General features: G+C 41.7%; 1 protein-coding gene across 4 annotated transcripts in view; it reads left to right on the forward strand.

The window, feature by feature from the left end:
* Positions 1-23,304, forward strand: part of IFT140 (intraflagellar transport 140) — a 90,936-nt gene that overhangs the window by 15,995 nt on the left and 51,637 nt on the right. For 3 of the 4 annotated variants that reach the window (XM_054212266.1, XM_054212265.1, XM_054212267.1), the window contains 12 exons: positions 289-380; positions 1,280-1,386; positions 2,193-2,341; positions 5,816-6,019; positions 6,386-6,458; positions 9,200-9,291; positions 10,157-10,284; positions 11,920-12,037; positions 12,500-12,627; positions 15,111-15,258; positions 16,878-17,009; positions 22,824-23,020. In XM_054212266.1, the coding sequence (XP_054068241.1) occupies positions 289-380; positions 1,280-1,386; positions 2,193-2,341; positions 5,816-6,019; positions 6,386-6,458; positions 9,200-9,291; positions 10,157-10,284; positions 11,920-12,037; positions 12,500-12,627; positions 15,111-15,258; positions 16,878-17,009; positions 22,824-23,020 (1,568 nt within the window). The remainder of the gene's footprint in view (positions 1-288; positions 381-1,279; positions 1,387-2,192; positions 2,342-5,815; positions 6,020-6,385; positions 6,459-9,199; positions 9,292-10,156; positions 10,285-11,919; positions 12,038-12,499; positions 12,628-15,110; positions 15,259-16,877; positions 17,010-22,823; positions 23,021-23,304) is intronic. The other variant, XM_054212268.1, reaches the window with a different exon arrangement.

Here is a 23,304-nt window from a genome sequence, read left to right on the forward strand (position 1 = left end):
TGAGCTTTGGTATTTCATGCTTTAAAGCAATCTTTACCAAGTTCTAAGAGAAGATCCTAGTACAAGACAAAAAACTCCTTACCTACTCAATTTACCCACTACAAGGGTTCTTTTATTAAATTTTACATCCTATACTTGATGCAGAGAAACTACGTGTCTGTCTGAACTGACAAGCAGCTCTAGTTACTTTTTAACTTTTTAGCCAAACTAGGCAATTCAGATGCTTATTGCCTTTCCGCGTGTTCCGCCTACCTTCTGTAAATTTATCTATCTACTTACGCTTAACAGGTGAAGTTGAGTGGGAAGATAGGTCATTCTGCAGACATCATTTTAATAGACCGTAGCCTTGTTGTTACAGCCCTAGGTGAGACGGTCATCAGGTAAGAATTATGTTTTAAAGCTGTTCTGGATGCCCATGAGAAGTGCCAGCTAGAAGTTTTTACAGTCTGCACACACTGTGTATTTTACTGAACTATTGAGTTTTTTTACCCATGAAAAAACTACCAATATTTTCTAATTTCGTTTCTCAAAATAAATAGAGAAATGAAATGAAAAAAATCTGTTTCCTTGAGGACAAAAAATAATTCTATATCTTTCTCTCTAGTTACTTTACTTTTTCAGGCAGTGCTGTTATTGATTTCTTCTGAAAATATATCCATTTGGGTTTTTTGTGTGAAAAAGTTAGCCATTTTGCTGTTCTTTCCATTGTTGACTTGCTCTCCCTGTTTCCTCTAACTTTGTTTTATTTTTGGGGCGGGGGTGTTCCATTAACATCAGTAGTTCACTTTCTTGAGCGTCTATCTGTTACTTTCAGACAAAATCATCTGTTAATTTTGTGAGAATGTGATGAAGACCAAGTATCAAGAAGGAATATGTTTGACAGTGTTTAGTTCCAGAAAATAAATCTGAAATCCAAAGGACTACTGGTTAACCAAGGAATATTCTTAAAATAGAGGAGGAAGCATAAGTAGGGAGGAAGAAAATTACGAGACCTCACTTCTTTTCTTTTTTTCTTAAAGCTGCGTTTGCTTCTGACACCTTTCTTCATAGGGGAATATCACAAAACGTGCTGCAGATTAAAAAGTCAAAGGAAAAGGAAGGAGATTGTTAAGAAATTCACATTCCAGAGGCAGCTGCTGGCAATTTAATTTTAAAAATTGAATGATCTGGGCATTATGGAAATAGCAAATTAATGCCATGGACAGCATCCTATTGCTTGTGTTTAGCAAGACACCTGGAAGGAAAAGCATTGTTAGCACTCTTGTTTTGTGTACCTTAGGTTCTGGGATTTGGACCGAGGCGAGAACTATGTGCTCTCCCCAGATGTGCAATTTGGCTTTGAGGGAGGAGAATGTATTAACTGTGTTTCTTACTGCAGTGCGAAAGGTAAGAAATAACCTGGCAGCTGTGATCTCTAGATCCTAAACCTTGTCAAACCTAAGCCTTCCGTGCCCTGTAGTCATTTCAGTATGTTTGCCTTGTTAATGAGGGTTTCAGTAACAGCATGTGATGTCAAAGCGTTTTAGTTCAGATCAGGAATGTGCTTTTGAAGGTGCAATGAGATCATTCGATACTCACCACACTTTGTCTCAGTAGGGAGTTGTCTCCCGGCACACAAGGTGGATTCCCTTTGATGACACTGAACTGGTAGAGATTCTCCTGGAGTACACCTAATGCGCTCCAGCGTGTCATGGGTGTTCAGTCTACAAGCCCCCACTAGAGCTAATGCAAAGTAGAACTCACCAAACACATATAGTGTGGACGTCAGGTCCTTCAAACTGATGTTTTCTACAGAGCTACTCCCATGCCAGTATGGCTTGTTTGCCAGCATAGGCATAGCTAGTGTCTGCCAGAGTGGTTTTCAATGGTGACTTGCCCATGGTGACTACCAAACCAACTATTCAAAAATAAATGGTTAAAATGAAATCATTGTCTGATACGTTTAAAAGACAACTTCACCTGGTAGCTTAGAAAATGGGCTTTGCCATGTGAAACTTTTCCCAGTGTTTCTCCAGAAAGTTTCTCCAGTTCAGGACTAGGACGCTGGTTTACAGGAAGGCAGAGAGATGGGTGCTGCTAGAAGGCGGCTTCTCTCTTAGAATCACAGCTAGGCTGCCTGCTACTTTGTATAACGTGGGTTTGTTTTTCTGAAGTTTAAAATATGAAATGCCTAAAATGTTTGTGAATGGCAGGTCTCTTGGCAGCTGGTACTAACAAAGGGAGAATAGCTATGTGGAGGAAAGCAGCAGGATCCCGTCAGAGCGTAAGGGCTTTGGAGGGCAAGGAGAAGTGGAAGCTCCAGGCACCTACAGAACTTGAAGGAAACATCACTCAGATAAAGGTAAGACAGGAAGGAGTCTTCTTGCATGTTAATAGAACCCCTCAAACATTAGATGAATAGATTGTCTGTGTGAAACAGATGAATATGATTGCTAACATACAGATATGTGCACCAGCAGGGGCTCGTCCTTCAGAAGGAGGACGAAAAAACATCAGGATCATGTAACTCTTAAAAATTGAAATGTAGCTATTCTGTTACAGGCAAGGTTGAAATGCTCAGCAAGATAACACACTGAAATGCAAATACGTCTCTCTGTCTGGGAGAATTAGCAGTCACGGCATCCTTGTCATTGACAAACCCTTTGGATACAGCACCCTGAAATTATTTTCTAGAAAAGACAGATTGTCAGAAATGTTAAATTTACATAAATTTATTAAAATAGCAAGCAAGAAAATCTGACTAAATGCATGATTTTATTTGTAGATAGCTTTCTTATTTTTAGTCACTTTATCTCACTTTCTACAACCAAATTTTATTTGGTGAGATGTGCCGTCTAGAAGGGAATGCTATATTTTTACACACAAAATTGATGTTTTCAGCTGCTTTTTTGCCAGAAAATGTTGCTTGTTTGCTAGATAATTTTTTTTTTAATGTGCAACAGTGTCAGACTAGATGTGGAGGATAAGTTTTCTCTTACAAATTTGTAAAACCAATGCTTTAAAATATTTCTATTTACAATATTTTTAATGCTGAAGGTTATTACAATACATAGCATTATAATATTTATATTTTAACCCATTGTCTGTTAAGCATCAGGGTGCATCATTTTTATTTATTTGAAATATTTTAATTTGTCACATTAAGTTTAAACACTGTCATTCTGTACTTACTAGCACTTTGATATATGCCAAAGAGAGATGCTGAGCATTACAATCGTAAATTTAAATTAAAAAAGTTTTACATTAACAGCTGGTTAGCTTTTTTGACCACCACCGTTCTTCTGAAAGGCAAAACTCGTGCTTTTAGGTTCTCCAGCAGTTTTTTGTTTGTTCGTTATACACTATTACTAAGTTTTTTCCAGGTTTCTTAGGGTTTCTGTTATAAGTTAGATTTTTCTGTTGCTGTGCTTAATATGTGAGGACAATACACATTATTTTTTATATATCTGGTGACTTTCAAGAGAATGTAATTTTATGCTTTCTTTTATTCCGTTTTCCCATAAGAACGGAAAGTATATAAAAAGCAACGGCATTTGCTTGCTCTGAGTTGGCATAGAGAGAGTCTGTATCAGAGTCCTACTTACAAAATTGAAACAGAAGTACTATTAAAGTCGAGAACCCAAATCTTTTGTTAAGATGCTTCAGTAACAAAAGGTCCAGGATATAGGAAATAGCGTGTGCCGTTAGTGTATCATACATCTGCTAATGAGTTGAGGGAAGGGAAGAGATAGAGCTGTTTATGTCAGCTTGACCATTCAAGCATTTTCCAGATAACAGGATATGGAGTGCTCTCCAGAAATAGCACCTTGTTCACAATGTTTGTTAGCATAAACAAAAGCATTGCCAAACAATTGTCAACAATCACTGCATTTTTATCTCATGCTATGAAGCTGTCTTTAATTATGGAAACTCTAGATGACTTTTTATTGTAATCCCTGCATTCCAAAAAAATATGTTGTAAGAGATTGTAAAAATTGTTTCACGGGGGAATCTTTTGGTAATTCCTATAACAGCCTTTTCCTATATTACCGTAAAAAAACTCAGAATAGAAGGCCATATACCATGGTGAGGTCACAGTGCAGCAATAACTTCATTTGACTCTGTGCCAACTTCATCTTTTTTCAACTTGATACGGTGGCTTCAAAAGAGAGGTGGTTGGGAAATGCACTATAGCTTATCTGTTGTGCAGCGTGGGATCTAATTAATTGTAACTTAAATGCCGTTAAAAAGAACCTCCCCCCCAAAACCAAGTAAAATAGCTTTAGTACTTAGATCGTGCTCTTGAATAAAATGAAACTATTTCCAACACAACTGTTGAAATCAGTGTTATTGGAAAGGTACAGCCACAGAAATATCAGTATGTCAGGAAATTCATATGAAACGTCAAATAACTTTGAGGGAAGCAGAGACCTTAGAGACTTGTCATATCCCTAGAGCTTATGGAGCTTATCAGTTGTGCAAGCACAGAGAAGTTCTTGGACTTCAAAGGGATTTTCTGCAGCTCCAAGAAACTTTATAATTTATCTAGCCCATGAGAGTATATGTCTGGGAACAGGTTGCCCAGAGAAGCTGTTGCTTCTGGGCCACACCTGGAGGTGTTCAAGGCCAGGTTGGACAGGGCTTGGAGAAACCTGGTCTAGTGAGAGGTGTCCCTGCCCAGGGCAGGGGGTGGAACTCGATGATCTTTAAGGTCCCTTCCAACCCAAACCACTCTGTGATTCTGTGTGTCTATACGAATGGTCTCTGGTAGATTTAAAAAAAAAAAAAAAAAAAGCCCACAAAAAAACACCACCAAAGGCCTCTGCCTTCTTCCTGGCCCAGCCCTGGAAGAGCTCCTGTGCTGAAGCCGTGCAGTGAACTGTGGGCTCTGCTCATCCTGGAGCATTCTCACTGGTGTGTTGTAGCGCAGGAGGAGCGCCCTGCACCCCCACATGTAGGACCACTTCTGGCTGACGTGGCACGTGAGGAGAGTTCACATGTAGTCAACTGGTTATCACAATGCTTTCTGGAAATAATCATCCTTCGGTAGGCATAAACATAAATAATGCTGGATGGACATGCTTGTTTAACTGTGAATATAGAAAGAAAGAATGAAAATGGGGACGTTATTTTCTCTTGAATAACAGAATTCATCAGCTGCATGTTAAAAACTGTGTCTTTCCAAGCCATCTTGGAAGCAGATCCTATCTTTCTCCCATTGAATTTTGTAAGGTATTTTCAGTTGTAGAATTGCTCTTTTTCAATCTTAAAAGGAGGGGAAGATAGCCTTCCTAGAACCCATTGAAAAGGAGTTGGCTGGAACATGGAGATTCTTCGAGGAGAAGGGCGGAAGTGTACTCTTGGACCCCTTTATTTATGCGTGTGATTTAGTTAGGGAATTTGAAAACCACGTTAACTGAAGGGTCTATCAAAACGGCAGAAAAGAATATGGTAATCAAAAAAGGAACTATGCATGCAACTTGCTCTTACGGATCACAGCGTTAAGCCCTCTAAATATGCAGTGTTCTCTTGCAGTTGTAAATGTAAGGTGGTGCAATAATATCTTAGGAAAGAAAAGCGGCTTTAATTTAAAAACCAGTTGTTCTACTTAGACTAAGGGAGTGTGAGTAGCTGGGTAGCAAGCCTAGTAGTTTTAAGCTGTAATAATTCCTAGTTGTTGACTATAGTTGTATTTAGATAGTCGGACTTATTATACGTACAAAAACGATTATTCTATCCTACCCCTTGTCATCTGTCTTTGGACATTGCTGTGACTGTTTTAAATGAAATTGTGGGTTGTGCTTTTTTGTTTTCCCTCTCTTCTCATTGTGTGCAGTGGGGCTCCCGAAAAAACCTGCTGGCAGTGAACAACATCAGCTCTGTGGTGATCCTCAGTGAGCAGGCCATGTTGTCTCATTTTCATCAGCAAGTGGCTGTTGTACAGGTGTCTCCCAGCCTCTTTAATGTGACCATCTTCAGCACAGGAACCACACACAGCCTTTGTGTTGATATGAATGTTAATGGAGTCTTCACTACTAAGGTTAATTGGTTTTTTTTTTTAATTTATTTGCTTGATCATTTGCCTAGTTAGGTGTATGGAGACCAAACTTTCTACATCTTTAATATAACCCTTCTTCGATATTCAGTTTAATGTGTAATGGAAGTACTGTTGTGATGGTAGCAATGATGCTGTGGTGGAGTTTTCAGGTAGCACAGTAATTCAGTAATTCTCTAGATGCTGCCTAGAGAACTTTTGGGTTACCAAAAGCCTTCCAACCCAATATACAGAGGAACTAGTGGATGGTGGCTATTGTGTGGAAGGTCTTGCTGTGTTAGCACATGAATTCCTATATGATTCCAAAAGAAATTGAATGAATATATTCTTTTGCTTTTTTGATTGATTTAGGATGCCGTAGTATTCTGGAACGGGAAGCAAGTTACTGTCTTTGAGTGCTCAGGAGATACCTTCAGAAATGCAGGTAGGACTTAGAACACTGATGAGAGTTGCAGTGGTTCTCTTCCTCCAAAGCTATATGTTCTTTTCATTCATGATAGCTGATGGACCGTAATCATAAGTGCAAAGTGAAAAACATTATTAATACTAATTAGACGTGATGCCATGAAATGCCGAAGTTCATTCAGCATTTCACATTCAGACCTCATATTCTCATTTTGCAGAACACAAAGATTAGGGTATAAAAATCATCAAAAAACCCAGAACTTAAACGCCAACTCCTACATCTGTGCTTTATTCATTGAATATTCTGGGATATAATGCGTGGGTTAACCTCAGAATATGTTGGTATTCCTGTATGAGTAGCAGTGTGGCAACAGAGGTAAAACCAAAGGTGATGTGCCTCTGTAGGCATAAGATTAAAATATATACCGTCTTAACCTCTGTTCAGCTACAACCAACCCTGGAAGTACCTGAAGATTAAATGTGCTTCATTCATAGAGTTCCTAAGGCATCCAGGTGTGTGACTGACCTTGATGAAACCAAGCATCTTGTTGCTCTTTCCCACAGCTTAGGTGTGTGCCTGACTGTCACACCTAGACTTGAAAGGTATCCTCAGAGCTAGCATATCCAGGGCCTTGTCCAAAACGTGGTATGAGGATAAAGCTGCTTCTTTTTATCTTTTAAGTAAATTATTCCAACAGTTGATCAAGAACAGAATTTTTTTTCCTACTTTTCTAGCCATAGCTTCTGTTGCCTTCCACAGATAGGTCACAATGATGGCTATTGAAGGTTTTTCTATTTCGCTTGGGAGAGAGTGTAATCAGTGTTACATAGCACTCACATAGGAACTGGGAAGGAGTGGGTTTTAGTCCCAGCTGTCAGCAAAATCTGTTCCATAAATTGCTGTACATACAGCTAAGTCAAGTCAATTTTTTTCTATGATGAATTCTTCCTAAATATTTCTGCCTTGAGAAACAGGTTATGCAGAATTCCATCAATCCTATCCAAAATCTTGAAAGGTTAGGCTTTGTCTTTTAAGAACCATCAAGTGTTTTCTGAGAAGTGGCTTATCTTGTCTATATTTACTCATTTATTTCATAACTTACCCGTGCTGAATCAGCGTGTTATTACCACCAAGGTCCCAACAGTCTACAACGCTCATGAAATTATTTGAGCCACTCGTCTTTTCTGGCAGAGATTCCTTCATTACTCGTCAATTGTAGTTCAGTGAAGGAAGGAGTGAATTCTCTTAGCAGAACCTCGCATTGCACTACTCTTTCTTTCACTCCCCATATCATAGAATCATAGAATTGTCAGGGTCGGAAGGGATCTTAAAGATCATCTAGTTCCAACCCCCCTGCCATGGGCAGGGACATCTCCCACTAGATCAGGTTGCTCAGAGCCCCGTCCAGCCTGGCTTTAAAAACTTCCAGGGATGGGGCTTCGACCACCTCTCTGGGCAACCTGTTCCAGTGTCTCACCACCCTCATGGTGAAGAACTTCTTCCTAACGTCCAGTCTGAATCGTCCCATCTCTAGTTTTGATCCATTTCCTCTAGTCCTACCGTTAACTGACATCCTAAAAAGTCCCTCCCCAGCTTTCTTGTAGGCCCCCTTAAGATACTCATAGGCCACTATAAGGTCTCCTCGGAGCCTTCTTTTCTCCAGACTGAACAACCCCAACTCTCTCAGTCTGTCCTCATAGGAGAGGTGCTCCAGCCCTCTGATCATCCTCGTGGCCCTTCTCTGGACACGTTCCAGCACATCCATATCTTTCTTGTAGTAGGGGCTCCAGAACTGGACTCAGTACTCCGGGTGGGGTCTCACGAGAGTGGAGTAGAGGGGGAGAATCACCTCTCTCGACCTGCTGGCCACGCTTCTCCTGATGCAGTCCGGGATACGATTGGCTTTCTGGGCTGCTAGTGTGCCCTGACGGCTCATGTTGAGCCTCTTGTCCACCAGCACCCCCAAGTCCTTTTCTTCAGGGCTGCTCTCAAGCCAGTCGCAGCCCAGCCTATATTGGTGCTTGGGATTGCCCCAACCCAGAAGGAGGGCCTTGCACTTGGTCTTGTTGAACTTCATGAGGTTGGCATGGGCCCACCTCTCCACCCTGTCAAGGTCCCTCTGGATGGCATCCCTTCCCTCCAGCATGTCAGCCGCCCCACACACCTTGGTGTCATCGGCAAACTTGCTGAGGGTGCACTCTATGCCACTGTCCGTGTCACTGACGAAGGTGTTAAACAAGACCGATCCCAATACTGATCCCTGAGGGACTCCACTTGTCACTGGCCTCCACTTGGACATGGACCCATTGACAGCCACTCTTTGGGTGTGGCCGTCAAGCCAGTTCTTTATCCACTGAATTGTCAGTCCATCAAAGCCATATTTTATCAGCTTGGAGACCAGGATGTCATGCGGGACAGTGTCAAAGACTTTGCTCAGGTCCAGGTAAATGATGTCAGTTGCTCTCCCCTTGTCTGTTGATGTTGTGACCTTCAACTCTTTCCCCTTCCTCTCCCGCTTGTTTTCATGGGCAGAGGGTACGAAACACCTATTTTCAGTAGGAGTCTCAGCTTTTTGGTTGTAGCAATAGAATGGAAGAAGGCTGCAACACCAAGGAGTTTGAGAATCAGAGGAGACGGACGGATTAAAAAATAGATTTGGTGCAAGATAGTGGAAATCGAATGCTTTAAGTCAAAATTCCTTTTTTTCCTTTCGAAAGAACCTGCTTGTTGTAACTATGGCTTTATTGTGATTGTTCCAGGCTCTTTTCTTTGTGACTCTCCAGTTCTGGCTGTGCATGGAGAAAATCTGTACGCAGTTGAGCCGTATCGGGTCCAGGTCCGCACTTGGCAGGTAAGGGCTGATGAAACCATGAAGAGATGAATATGCCTTATTGTCTTCAAAGATTGGTGGTACAGCTTAAAAGTTAAGTGCACGTTCTGTAAATCTGTTAACTCTACCTTTGTCATAGAAAAAATATTTCGAGTATTTCAGCAGAAAGATCATTGACATTTTGTGTTCTTTAAAAAGTCTGTTGTTTTAAACGCTACTGCACTGTAACTAATAAGTATTTATAAAAGCAAACAGAATTTTTTATGGGCCAGACTTTCAGAGGATAAAAATTGCATGCAGGTTGAATATGTATATGTATATTACTGACAGGAAAATGAACATATTGAATATTCTTATAAGATAATGAAAAATACCCCCTGCACATTCTGTGTGTTCCTGCAAAATCTTTTGCTTAACCTTTGCAGCCTCTGCTGTCTGTGAGAAGCAAAAAGAGAAATCTAATTATCAGAGTTCTCGGACACATGATTTTACTTAAATAAATATTGTATTGAAGAATGGGTGGGGTTTATCACAATAAGGACTGATTTAATTCATATATTTATTTTTGCAGTTGTACATTAAAAGACCTTCAGGGACCTGTATTTCTGTATCCCTCTTGGTTGGAAGAAGTTGTATTATTGAAGGGGAAACTGTTGCAGAAGAATGCCTCTAAATTTTGGGTGTTTTGGAGGCTGTACATCCAGTTTTCAATCTGAAACACAGACTGCATTTGTAGAGACCGTGTGTGTGTAGTTTCTCTCATTTTGCTGGTAGGGATTTGTCTAACACAGAAGTTCAGCAGTTAGTTACTTAATTTGGTGACAACGTAAGTCCCTTCTAGTTGGACTCTGAACACACAAACCTGGTGTTACACGTTTCTTCTCAGGGCACAGTTAAACAGCTGCTGGTGTTCTCTGAAGCAGAGGGGAATCCGTGCCTCTTGGATGTCTGCGGAAATTTCCTGGCTGTGGGAACTGATTTGGCTCACTTTAAAATCTTTGATCTCTCTCGCAGGTATTAATAAGCCTTTTAGAAATATCTTTTTGTAGTTGAGCATGTATTTTTGTGAGGAGGGAGGAATCTTTAATTGGTTTTGATCCGATGAATCTTAAGACAATAGATGCAGCCTACGTGAACTGACGGCCTGTATCTAAAGCAAGGGAAGTGCCACAAAATTATTAGACAAATCATGGGATAAGTAACAATAATGACAATAATTTTTAATAGAGGACATTGTGAGGGATATTTGTGTGTATTTGAACATGGGTGGAGAATTTATGGAGGATCAAGACACGATATCACATGTTTTTGCTGATAACTTGACGAAGACCTTAATCTCAAAAGACTGGAAATAAAGAACAAAAAAAAAAAAAATGCTAGGTCTCTTATCTCCGCATAGACTTGATTCAGTGAACCTAGAATTGTGGACTCTCTGTTCTTCCTCCTGTTTAGGTTAAGAGAGAAGTTTACTTGACTTTGTTCAGACTTTTCCGTGTGTTCCCATGTTGATATGGGATGGCATGAAAAAGATATGTGCCCGAGATGTTCAGTTCAAAAATTTATCTGCTAATGATAAATTTAGTTTTGAAAACCTGAAGAACCTCGAGTGAAACAGATTCTGTTCTTCCTTCCGTACTGGCACCAGAGGAATGCTAAAGTCTAGTTAGTTACCCACTTGGAAATTCGTTACCTGTGTTGAGATGGCACCAAGTCTGCATGGGACACAATTTGAAGGTTATTGGATTTGGGCAGGTTATACCTGTCACAAATATTGTATTATGATGTTTGATAGCGGAGAAAAAGTAGCTTAACTTCTGCATGGATGTTGAATTTTTGTGGCTAGTAATGAAAATAACCCTTCTCAAATTATGACAGTATAGCGCGCTCTGATTTTCAAGGCAAGCATAGTTCGCTTTGAATAAATGAGAGGCTTAAACAGGTAAGCCAAGAATGTTACTTTTACAGAATCAAAGATTTTTTTTTCATGGGATCGTATGGGTCTAGATTACTGTCACTTCTTTCTGTTGCATTCTTTTGATTCGTGAGATTTGTCCTCTTTGTTGCTGAATGATTGCTGAGTTTCTATCTGTACCAGCAGTAAGATTCTTTTGAGATAATAAAAAAAAAAAGCAGGGGTTGGGGTGTGCTAGGTATGTGAATGATACAGTCTTTTGGAACTTAGGTATGGAGGGAAAGTGACTATAAGATGATACAAATACCACCCCCGCAATGGCATTTCTTTACTTCTGCTCCATGGTGTGTCTTCCATACGCAGAACTTTTATGTGATGGCTATATTCAACGTTCAGGGTAGTGTTCAACTTACTTAGGTAGGAAAAACAGACCTCTAAATTCAAAATTCTGGGAGGATGTTCTTGCTGTATAGCCCTGCTCTGGGAATCCTCTTGGAGTATAGTAAGTTTGTTCTTGCTGATTCATTGAGGGAAGAGTCTCCCATTAACTTCTTCCTGAAAGAAAGGCAGGTTGCAGCAATTCTCTGGAGAGGAAGCTGGAGTCTGGGGCAGTGGTGTCATAAGGTAGAAATAGTTTGTTTTTTAAAAGTCGTACCCGTAATTTGAAAAATGTTTTGGCTGTTGCGTGTTGCCAGTTGCTTGCCACTGTATGATTTCAAGTTTATTCCTTTCCACAGAGAGGCAAAAGTGCACTGCAATAGCAAGAATTTCTCTGAGCTGTTTCCTGGCCTTGGAGGCATTGCGTCTGTCAAGTGCAATGCTAATGGCGATAAAGTCAGCATCCTCGTTAGCAAGGTGAGGCAAAGCTCTTCGCTCGCACCATCAGTGAATAGACTGGTGCAGTTCAGGAAGATTACTGAAGACAAGATTCGCTTCTCGGAAATAAACCGACATGTTCTGTGCAGTGTATCGGGTCTTGAAATGTCATGGCCAAGCATGTAACTAAACACCAAAATTAAGGTATGTTAAGGTTTGGTGCATTTGGTGAGAAGAACAGCCTGGAAAAAGAAGCAGTATTTCAGTTACAAAACCTACTTTGTAGCATTTCAAAGAAATTGAAGGCTAAGTTGCTAGAAGAGAAAAAGAGCAAGAATTTTTCTGATATTTCTTCCAAAGAATGTTCTTGTGTGATTACCGGTGAATAAAGCTGAGAGGGTGAATGAGAGGAGATAAACATACCATCTGAACTTTACCTTTTTTTTTTTTTTTTCTTTTTGACTGCATGCTTCAGCCAACTTTTGTTTTCCCTTCTTGTAGGCAGATGGGAACATTGATTCCAAGATCTGTTTCTATGATGTTGAAATGGACAAAGTTACGCTCTTTGATTTCAAGGCTGAACAGGGAAGTGGGAGAGAGAAGCTTTCTTCTGGACAAGGCATTGAAAAGTAAGAAGCTTTTATTTCGAGGAGTATTACTTGTGGATTTAAGATAGGAACCTGCCCTATGAAGACAAGCAACACCTTGATACTGGCATTCCTCTGTCTTTGTGTAGGAGCTTGTACAAATTTAATTATTTCATTTCTAAAGTATTAATTAAAACCGGTGCATTGTATGTCAATCAACCTGCATCCCTGTCTCTTCCAATATGTGAACTAGGGAGTGTCAAACGAAGGTATCGGAGAGCAAGCTCAAAATAAGCAGAAGGACACGGCCCTTCAGACAGCATGGCAGCTGAGCTAAGGAACTTCTTGCCAGTTATGGATGTTGAAGCAGTGGAGATGTAGAAGTTATAGGTGCTGAAGGAAGGGTTCCTCTGAGACGAGGATGGTTAGGTGTTGGGGGGAGTATGCATAGAGGTATATTATATGACCGGAATCAGGATTCTGATCTTAAAATAAAGAATAATCATGGAAAGCTGCCCTTCTGTGAAGAGTTTAAAGGGTAGGAACTGAAAAGAGGACATTCTGAAGGAATCCTAGGAAAAAAGGTTAATTTTAAAGTCCAATACAGGATGGTTTTTGTATGGATAAACACTCGTGAAATGTCTATTTAGAACGGTCAGCTTTGTTTTCATACAAGCTGTTCTGTGGCAAATACATTAGAAATCCTAGTAGCAAGGCAGCAAGATGCAGTGAACTAGGAATTCTCGTGGAAGTACGGTGGAACATTAGGGTACAAATTCCCATCTGGTTTTACAATAATTTTTCTGACTATTTTACTTAAGAAAAATCAGCATTAGAATAGAAGGTGGTTTGCTCTTTTTAGCAGCTATCTGCTAGAGATATTACAAGCAAAAAAGGATTTACTCTTCTTATCGCTGAAACACAGAAGAAACTACCCAGCTCATCAAAAACTAAGTCCAGTGGAAATTTGAGGCCTTATGTCTTGGTCAGTTAAGCAAACAGTGTGATAATGAGTAGTGAGGAAGTTTGTTTTCAAGTGTAGTATCTTGTGTAGCCCAACAGAGGCCACCATAAACTAGTAATACCATTTCACTGGTATTTAAATGTTAGTTGGTGTCGGAGTGAATAACCCATTTATCTGTGCTTCATTTTAGAGTATCTTGGAATTGGAATGAGTAAACTCACCAGAAAATAATAATAATCATCTACACTTCTTCCCCTTCTCTCTCTCTCTCTCTTCTTCTGACGCATAGTATAAACACTTCCAATTATTTTACACAAATGCTGTTTTTCAGTTTGCAAGTAACTTATTTTGAATTCAGTGGCATGGATAGGACATTGTGTATTTTTGCATCCCTTTGAATCTCTCCCTTAATTTGCCTTCCAGCCCTACTCCAGTCATTCCCACAAAGTCCACCCTTCAGTGATGACAGCAAATGAGAAAAATATTTTAATGACCTCTTTGCTTTCTTTTTTTTTTTTTAAATTGACACCTATTTATATTCTGTGTATAGAAGAAGAATCCTAAGCCATTGCTAAAATAGTTTGATTCTGTATGTCTAGAGTCTTAACATGGCTGGCACTGAAGTAGTGTTTCAATGCCCGAAGGAGGCAGTAACATGTTTCTTATTTAAACTGCTGCCAGAGAGTGGCTTTCCCAACGCTGCGGGGGTTGTCCTTGTGCTTAATGTGCCATTTCAGTGCCTCAGAATTTTTCATACGCAGTACGAAGTTCAAGCACAAGGAAAGGGAATGAACTGGGGCATATCGAGAGACTGAAGCCCCCCAGCTGCAGGTCAGGTTCAGCTGCAACTCCAGAGTTTCCCTCAGCCCTGAGAACTTCAGCAGTTTAAAGCATCGCTCATGCCCAGATCTCTGCTGAGCTCTCAGTCAAGAGAGATCTGTTGCCTGGGAATATAAACTAATTTCTTATTTTTTTCCCCCATCTGTTTAATTACAATTGTCAGTAGTTGCGATCTCTTATGACCAGTGCTTAGCTGGATTTGAACTTGAGGTATACGTACTAAAACTCTCTCGTTACTGCTTATCTAAATGCACATCAGCGTACTCAAGCGTACTTCGAGCAGTGCTGGCAACAAGCACCTTGGGGCAGGTTGTCAAACCCACAAGAAGACGGAGCTGAGGTAGTCCCCGTGTTACAGCACCTACACCGGTAGCAGTTGCTAAGGTAGATCATTTGAAGGATGTTCAAGTATCTCTGCAGGACGTGTAATCTCAGTGGAGGCGGATTTTGGATGCCTATTTGTATTTGTGGCAGGACCAGCTTTTTTTTCCTACTGAAACACTTTATGTCCTTTAGTCACGGTTAATGTATACAGAACTAACTAAAAGCGGCATTGCCGTGTATAAAGTGTGAGGAGGTAGGAAGAGGGGCTGGTATTAGACAACTGACCATCAGCTGAAAATTATCCCTTGGTTAGTCCTTTATTTACATTCATGCACCGAATGGGCTGGAATTATTTTGTCTCCCTTTCTATGTTTATTTTTTTCTTGTCTTTTGGTAGGTCTGTTGTAGAGTATCCAGAGTTGCACAGTCACATCCCTGCTTGCCATTTCTGGGACCAGAGCGAACCAAGACTTTTTGTATGTGAGGCAATTCTTGAAACATGCCTGCAGTCTCCAGACCAGAAGAAAAACCAGACTGAGAGCACAGTATGGCCTTTTTGTTTGTTTGTTTTACCCTCCTTGACATAGAGTTCTCCCTGTCCGAGTAATAAATCATTGGTCCTTCATTAAGGATGTGGGAGTAGGTAGTACACATGATCTTGTCCAAGAATGAGTAGTGAAGCTACGTCTTTGGTGTCTGTGGCTTCAGGCAATCTCTGTACGTTAGCTTTCTATTTTAGCCCTAGCTTGCATACAGTGACAAAGAAAAAGAGATGATTTCTTCATCTGCGCTAGAATTTTGAGGATGATTATAATGCAAACCTTGTATCTGGACTACAGTTTCTCAGGTGACATTAATGGGTGAATTGATAATCTAGACGTTTGATAGTTATTCTCATTTTTAAAAAAATAATGCAGATTTTATATCTTGAGTCTGCTTGTAGCAGCAAGAATTAATTTGGTAGAATAACAGGAACCCTGCCGTTAAGGTGAACAGGGAAGTACACTCTTCCCGCCCAGTTCTTGCCATCTTCTGCTTTGCTGGACGGACATTGTACATCTTTATGATACTTCCCAAATTGTCTTTTACATTACAAAAAAGACAAATTGTCTTTTTTACGTTAGAAAAAAGATTTCATTTTTATTGATCAGAAATGATCTAATCAAAGATTTCTTTCATCAGACCAACAATTCTCCCCGCTTCCCCTGCTAATGTGCTTGTAGCGATCCTTACCATTTTGTCTGTACAGAACTGCCTGTCCTCCATAAATATTCCATTGACTTAAAATGTTGATTTAAAGTTTTCTGATTTGCGCATGATTTTAGTTAAACCTCTTCCAATTGGAGATAGAAAGCTTTTTGTTTCTTTTGGTGGTTGAAATGACTTTAGAAAAATCACGGGAAGATCAAAGTAGAAAGGAGGAATGGAGTTAGTGTCTCAAGAGACCTTGGTAGGGTGTTCTAGCAAAGAGAAGAACACTTCAAACCTAATATTCCTAACGTAAACAAGTAAAAATGTTTGGCTTCTACATAAAATTGAAAAACAAAAAGATATAAAAGGAATGCAACTTACTTCTTGGCCTTTATTCAACAGAACTTCTAACTGTGTGCTTATCCTTTAAAAAAATGAGTCGTCTGATTAACTTCTGTTGGAAGTAAATGATTCATTTTGACTTGAGTCAGGTCAATATTTAAGCTGTTACAGAAACTATTTTTAAATGGCTGGTATATGCCTGGGAACTCGAAGTGGTCCGTGAGCTGCTGAAATTATAATAGAAATAATACAGTGTTTAAAAAGAAAAACTGTTGAAAGCAGTTGGGAGTATTTCTTTGACCTCAGTCAGACCTGTCAGAGAGGCTTCTAGAGTAGCAGCCTGTGGCCAAGCACTTCCCTCTTTATGGTCAGGGAAGTTGATTCCTGGAAGGCAGAGGTGGAGATCCCTTTGCAGTAGGAACACGGTCTCTAATGTACATGGAGTCGTTGGCTACTTGCTACAGGAGCAAACCATGCAGCTCTGCCCTCTTCAGCAGCTGTGTGCGTGTCAATGTATAAGTCATGTTATTTTCAAGAGAAGGTTCTGCCAAGTGAATATGGAAAATAAAAGCAAAATGAAAGCAGGATATTGCGGCATAAAAGCAAAACAATGCTTTGCTTTGTTTTCCAGACAGATGATTGGATTATCTCATTCTTCAATACTGAAGAGCACGGCCTTTTGCTTCATGACAGCTTTCCATTACCTTCATCCTACCAGGTTCTTCTGGGCATAGAGGTGCCACATTATTATTTTGCAAAAAAGGTGAGGAAATCATTCACAATTCCTTCCCTTCCCGTATGTTCAGACTTTTCACTGTGGAGGGATCAAATTTAACCAAATTGAGTCTGGGGTAAGTAGAGCAACTCCAATGGCAGTTACTGCATCACATGTAGAAATGACATAATTCTCATGCAGGTGTACTCGGCAGTATTGTGGAAATTGTACTCAATTGGCTTTTCATGGGTATGGCAAACTGGATGCAACTTAAAAGTGTAGGAGACACAGTAATTACCAGGGAATGCAACTAAAAAAAGGATGTGGAAAAAAAAAAAAATCTGCTTTATATAATCACCGTGCCTATTGCAAGTAAGGGAGGGTGTGTTTCAACTTTACATACGCCATTAAGAGGGGACACTTTCTACTAGCTTCAGCAGAAGCAATCCGTTTGTGAGTTGGAATGGAGCTTAATCCTCCCCCCCAGCCCAGAATAACAAGAATACTCCTCTTGCAGTATCACCAAATGCCTATATGCTATGAATACAGGAATGCATGCTTTAACTTCTTTCACTTGAACATGAATCCAGAATTATTTGTGTCTTAGGTAAATGTATGATTCCATGCATACTGAAAGAAATGAAGCCTATTACCTAAAGATTGGTTTTCTGCTTAAGCTTTGACCTGAGTTTGTTAGTGCCTCTTAAGGTGATGATTTGCACTGTGCCCTTCTTACAGGGGGAGCTTAACAAAGTCTGTTTATTCTACCAAGGCATTTATTTTTGTAAAATCTGCAGGAACTTAATGAGACTTCTAATCCTCTACATCTTTTGAGTAAGACAATGTGATCACTTTATCTAATTTCATATAGTTTAGGAGCGGTGTTAAACGAGGAGAATGTTTCTAGGTGTTTTTCTACTTAATTTATTTAGGTTCAGAGTAGTACTTTGCCATTTAGCCCCCTTGCAAAGAACTGACTGTTGTCACTCTTCCTGCACAGATCTGGCTTTTAGAACTGCACTCTATTTTACTTTCCTTTAATTTGAAAGGTCAAAGGTGATCTGCTGCAGTTTCTGATCTTTCTTTTAACACTTCCCCCCCATCATATCTCATGCTATTTTACTTTGATATTATGTCTCTTTTTTTTTTCTTTTTCTGTAACTCTGTATGGATTATTGCTGCCATTAGTTGTTTTTTCGGAGGGGATGTGTCTATAAACCTGTAAGTATCTGCGTTATTTTGCTCCTCTTCCTTCGTTCTCTACTTTTCTCTCTTCTGTTTCCATTTTCTTTCCTCAGTTAGGTTACTGTATCTTAGTGACTAAATTACTTGTTATAGGATAATTAATTTTGGAAACGTGATTTAGTATATTAAGTCTGCTTTAAATACAGCAAATTTGCTATTTGATGCAACAAGTCTGTTTTGACCAAGTTTCATTCCAGGGTTTCTCCTTATTCATTATAACGTCTGTCCTGGGTCCAGAAATTCTGCAAACTTCTGGAGTAGTCAAAAATAGTAGTAGGCGACTCTCTTCTGAGAGGTACGGAGGCACCCATTTGCCTGCCTGATGCGCTCTCTAGGGAAGAGTGCTGCTTACCCGGGACTCGTATCAGGGACATCACCGAGGGACTACCAAACCTTGTGCAGTCCTCTGACTATTAGCCACTGCTGCTGTTTCACATGGGCACCAGTGATGCAGCCAGGAGCAACCTGAAGACTATCAAGAAAGATTATAGAGCCTTGGGAGCAGTGGTCAGGGCCTCTGGCACACAGACAGTTGTTTTTTTTCATCAGCCTTCCTGGTCAGAGGGAAGGGGGTTGATAGGGCCAGGCGAATCTGGCAAATCAATAAATGGCTACAGGACTGCTGCCATAGCCAGGGGTTTGGCTTCTTAGACCATGGGACTTGCTTTGAAAAACCTGGTCTACTGGGGGCTAATGGGGTCCACCTGTTAGAGAAGGGGAAGAACATCTTTGGTCATAGGCTAGCCAAGCTGATCAAGAGGGCTTTCAACTGGAGTTGCTGGGGTGGGGGGAACTGCGATCCATCCAACTCCTACTAATGTGATGCCAATACCAGTAACAGATGCCCAGAGCCTGCAGAAGGATCATGGGTCAGCAGGAGAGCACCCGAGTGCAGCACAAAGGGAAACTAGCCACTCCACCCAGTAAGTCAGCTTCATGAGGGGCCCAACTTCAATGCCTCTGTGCAAATGCATGTAGCATGGGGAACAAACAAAAGGAGTTAGAGACGTGCACACACCTGCAGGGCTATGATTTTATTGGCATTATGGAGACGTGGTGGGATGGCTCCTATGACTATAGCGTTGGAATGGAAGGATACAGGCTCTTCAGGAAGGACAGACAGGGGTGACGAGGGAGTGGGTGTTGCCCTCTGTGTCAGTGACCAGCTGGAGTGCATGGAGCTCTGCCTGGGGATGGATGAGGAACCAACCGAGAGCTTATGGGTCAGGATTAAAGGGAGGGCAGGGACAGGTGATGTTACAGTGGGGGTCTGCTACAGGACACCCAACCAGGAAGACTGAGGGGAGGAGGCCCTCTATAGACAGGTAGGAGCAGCCTCATGTTCACAAGCCCTGGGACTTCAGCCACCCCAGTATCAGTTGGTGGGACAACACAGCAGGGCATAAGCAATCCAGGAGGTTCCTGGAATGTGTTGATGATAACTTCCTTCTTCAAGTGATAAAGGAACCAATGAAGAGAGATGCCGTGCTGGACCTTGTTTTCACCAACAAGGAGGGGCTGATGGGGAATGTGAAGCCCAAGGGCAGCCTTGGCTGTAGTGGCTGTGAAATGGTGGAGTTCAAGATCCTTAGGGCATCGAGGAGGACACACAGTAAGCTTGCTAGCCTGGACTTCAGGAGAGCAGACTTTGGCCTCTTCAGGGACCTGCTTGGCAGAGTACTATGGGATAAAGCCCTGGAGGTAAGAGGCATCCAAGAAAGATGGCTAATATTCAAGCACCACCTACTCCAAGCTCAGGAGTGATGTGTTCCAACGAAGAGGAAGTCAGGCAAAATCGCCAGGATCCCTGCATGGACAAACAAGGAGCCCCTGGACGATCTCAAACAGAAGAAGGAAGCCTACAGAGGGTGGAAGTCTGGGAGGAATACAGAGAAATTGTCCGAGCAGCCAGGGATCAGGTTAGGAAAGCCAAAGCCCAGACAGAGTTAAATCTGGCCAGGGACATCAAGGGCAACAAGAAAAGCTTCTACAGGTACATCAGTGATGAAATGAAGATTAGGAAAAACACGAGCCCACTCAGGAAGGAAACGGGAGACCTGGTCACCCGGGACATGGACAAGGCTGAGGTACTGAATGACTTTTTTGCCTCGGCCTTCATAGGCAAGGGCTCTAACCACACGGCCCAAGTTGCAGAAGGCAAAGGCAGGGACTTCGAGAATGAGTAACTGCCCACTGTAGGAGAAGACCAGGTTTGAGACCATCTGAGGAACCTGAATGTGCACACAAATCCATGGGACCTGATGAGATACATCTGTGGGTCCTGAGGGAACTGGCAGAGGAAGTTGCTAAGCCACTATCCATCATATTTGAGAAGTTGTGGCAGTCTGGTGAAGTTCCCACTGACTGGAAAAGGGGAAGCATAACACCCATTTTTAAAAAGGGAAAAACTACAGACTGCTCAGTCTCACCTCTGTGCCTGACACGATCATGGAGCAGATCCTCATGGAAACTCTGCTAAGGCACATGGGAAATGAGGAGGTGATTGGCGACAGCCAACATGGCTTCACTAAGGGTAAATCGTGCCTGACAAATTTGGTGGCCTTCTGTGATGGGGTCACAGCGTTGGTGGGTAAGGGAAGAGCAACCGACGTCATCTACCTGGACTTGTGCAAGGCATTTGACAGTGTCCCACACAATATCCTTGTCTCTAAATGAGAGAGAGATGGATTTGCTGGATGGACCACTCGGTGCATCAGGAGGTGCCTGGATGGCCACACTGAAAGGGTTGCCGTCGATGGCGCAATGTCCAAGTGGTGACCTATGATGAGTCGTGTTCCTCAGGGGTCGGTACTGGGACTGGTGCTGTTTAATATCTTTGTTGGTGACATGGACAGTGGGATTGAGTGCACCTTCAGCAAGTTTGCCAACAACACTAAGCTGTGTGGTGCGGTCGATGCTGGAGGGAAGGGATGTGCCATCCAGAGGGACCTGGACAGGCTGGAGAGGTGGGCCTGTGCAAACCTCAAGAAGTTCAACAAGGCCAAGTGCAGGGTCCTGCATGTGGGTGGGGGCAATCCCAGGCACAAATCCAGGCTGGGCAGAGAATGGCTTGAGAGCAGCCCTAAGGAAAAGGGCTTGGGGGTGTTGCTGGACGAGAAGCTCAACATTCACTGTCAATGTGCGCTGGCAGCCCAGAACCCCCCTGCAGCCTGGGCTGCATCCCCAGCAGCAGGGCAAGGGGTTTGATTCTGCCCCTCTGCTCAGCTCTGTGAGACCCCCCTGCAGTGCTGCCTCCAGCTCTGGGGCACCAACAGCAGAAGGACACGGAGCTGTTGGAGCGGGGCCAGAGGAGGCCCCGGAGATGCTGGGAGGGCTGGAGCCCCTCTGCTGTGAGGACAGGCTGAGAGAGCTGGGGGGGTTCAGCCTGGAGAAGAGAAGGCTCCGGGGAGACCTTGGAGCCCCTTCCAGTCCCTAAAGGGGCTCCAGGAAAGCTGGGGAGGGACTCTGGATCAGGGAGGGCAGCCATGGGACGAGGGGCAACGGTTTTACACTGCAAGAGGAGAGATTTAGCTGAGATCTGAGGAAGAAATTTTTCATTCTGAGGGTGGTGAGCCCCTGGCCCAGGTTGCCCAGAGAAGCTGTGGCTGCCCCATCCCTGGAGGTGTTCAAGGGCAGGTTGGAGGGGGCTTGGAGCGACCTGGTGTGGTGGGAGGTGTCCCTGCCCAGGGCAGGGGGTGGCACTGGGTGGTCTTTAAGGGTCCCTTCTAATTCTAACCATTCTGTGATTCTATGAAATTGTAGTCAAACACATTTGCACTTTTGATTTCTGTCTTTTACTGTATCTAATACTGTCATTGTATAATAATATAATACTGTATTTTTATTTGCTCCTGTAAACCTTAATATTTAGTTATCTTGTCTAACTATATAATGGGAGTATATGTGAAATTTCGTGTCCTTCATGACTCAGGTGATCTTCCAGTGTTTTTGGCATGTGAAAGTTCCCTTGTTACACTCTAGACACGTCATTTGATATAGATGATTGACTTCATTCTTTTGCTGAATAACGGTTAAATTGCATTGAGCTGCCTTTCAACGACTGCTGAAAGTATCACTGAAGCTCCATAGGCTCCAGAACTGACACTTGTGTGGGGAAGAGTTTGAACCTGAGCTTGGGTATTCATATGCTTCATATAAAGGCAAGAATAAAAGAATTGTGCCTATATAGTTAACTTTCAGAACAGCAGACTCATTTTTGAGAAGAGACTGACCTTAGAGAAATCTCTCATCTCTCATTTATCTCAAATCTCCAGAAATCTGGGGATTTAAAATAATAGTTGCTGTTATAGTCATTATAATATATATAAAATAATCATAATTATGACTGTAATAGTAGGAGGCTGCCTCTCCTGTGGTATTTTACCAATCTCTAAACTGATGTACTGTGATTGTTTGTTACGACATGGCTGAGCTCCTCTATGACATTCCATATTGTGGAGCGTTTTCTAGGAAGTTCTGAAAGATTGCAATTATTGTCACTGTTGATCATGGTCCTACAGAAATAGAAAACTCAGACTGTAGTGGAAATAATGTAATTAATTACACATACAAAGGAGTAACCGACTTGGTACGTAAATGATAACATTCTCATTTTAGCCAGGAGAAGCCGGGATAGGACAAGCAGAGCCTGACTCAATAAAGGTCCCTCAGATGGTTGCGAGAAGGCCCATGAGAGACTTCATTGGATTAGGAGACTGTGATAAGACTACCCAGGATGCCATACTGAACTTCAGCTTCTATCTGACTGCTGGAGACATGGATGAGGCCTTCAAATCCATCAGGCTGATAAAAAGGTATTTCTTCGTATTTCTTTATGGGTACGGTTTATTTTTACTAAAAGTTTGTATGAAGTTTTGATCCTCCTAAACTCTCCTTGCTTTTTTCCTTTCGGATTTCATCCTGCCTTTCACTTCTAACAAGATGAAATATCTTTATCTTACAGACATTTTAATGTATTCTCTGCTTATTCATTGTCTATGAGCTGTTGCAAACTTTGTGGGTTCTTTTTTACTAAACAGGAAAAAGTGATTGATAACAAGCAACCTTATTCCATGTCTTCTGCATGGCAAAAACCTCA

This window comes from Rissa tridactyla, chromosome 8 (genome assembly GCF_028500815.1).
Source record: "Rissa tridactyla isolate bRisTri1 chromosome 8, bRisTri1.patW.cur.20221130, whole genome shotgun sequence".
Classification (NCBI taxonomy): Eukaryota; Metazoa; Chordata; class Aves; order Charadriiformes; family Laridae; genus Rissa; species Rissa tridactyla.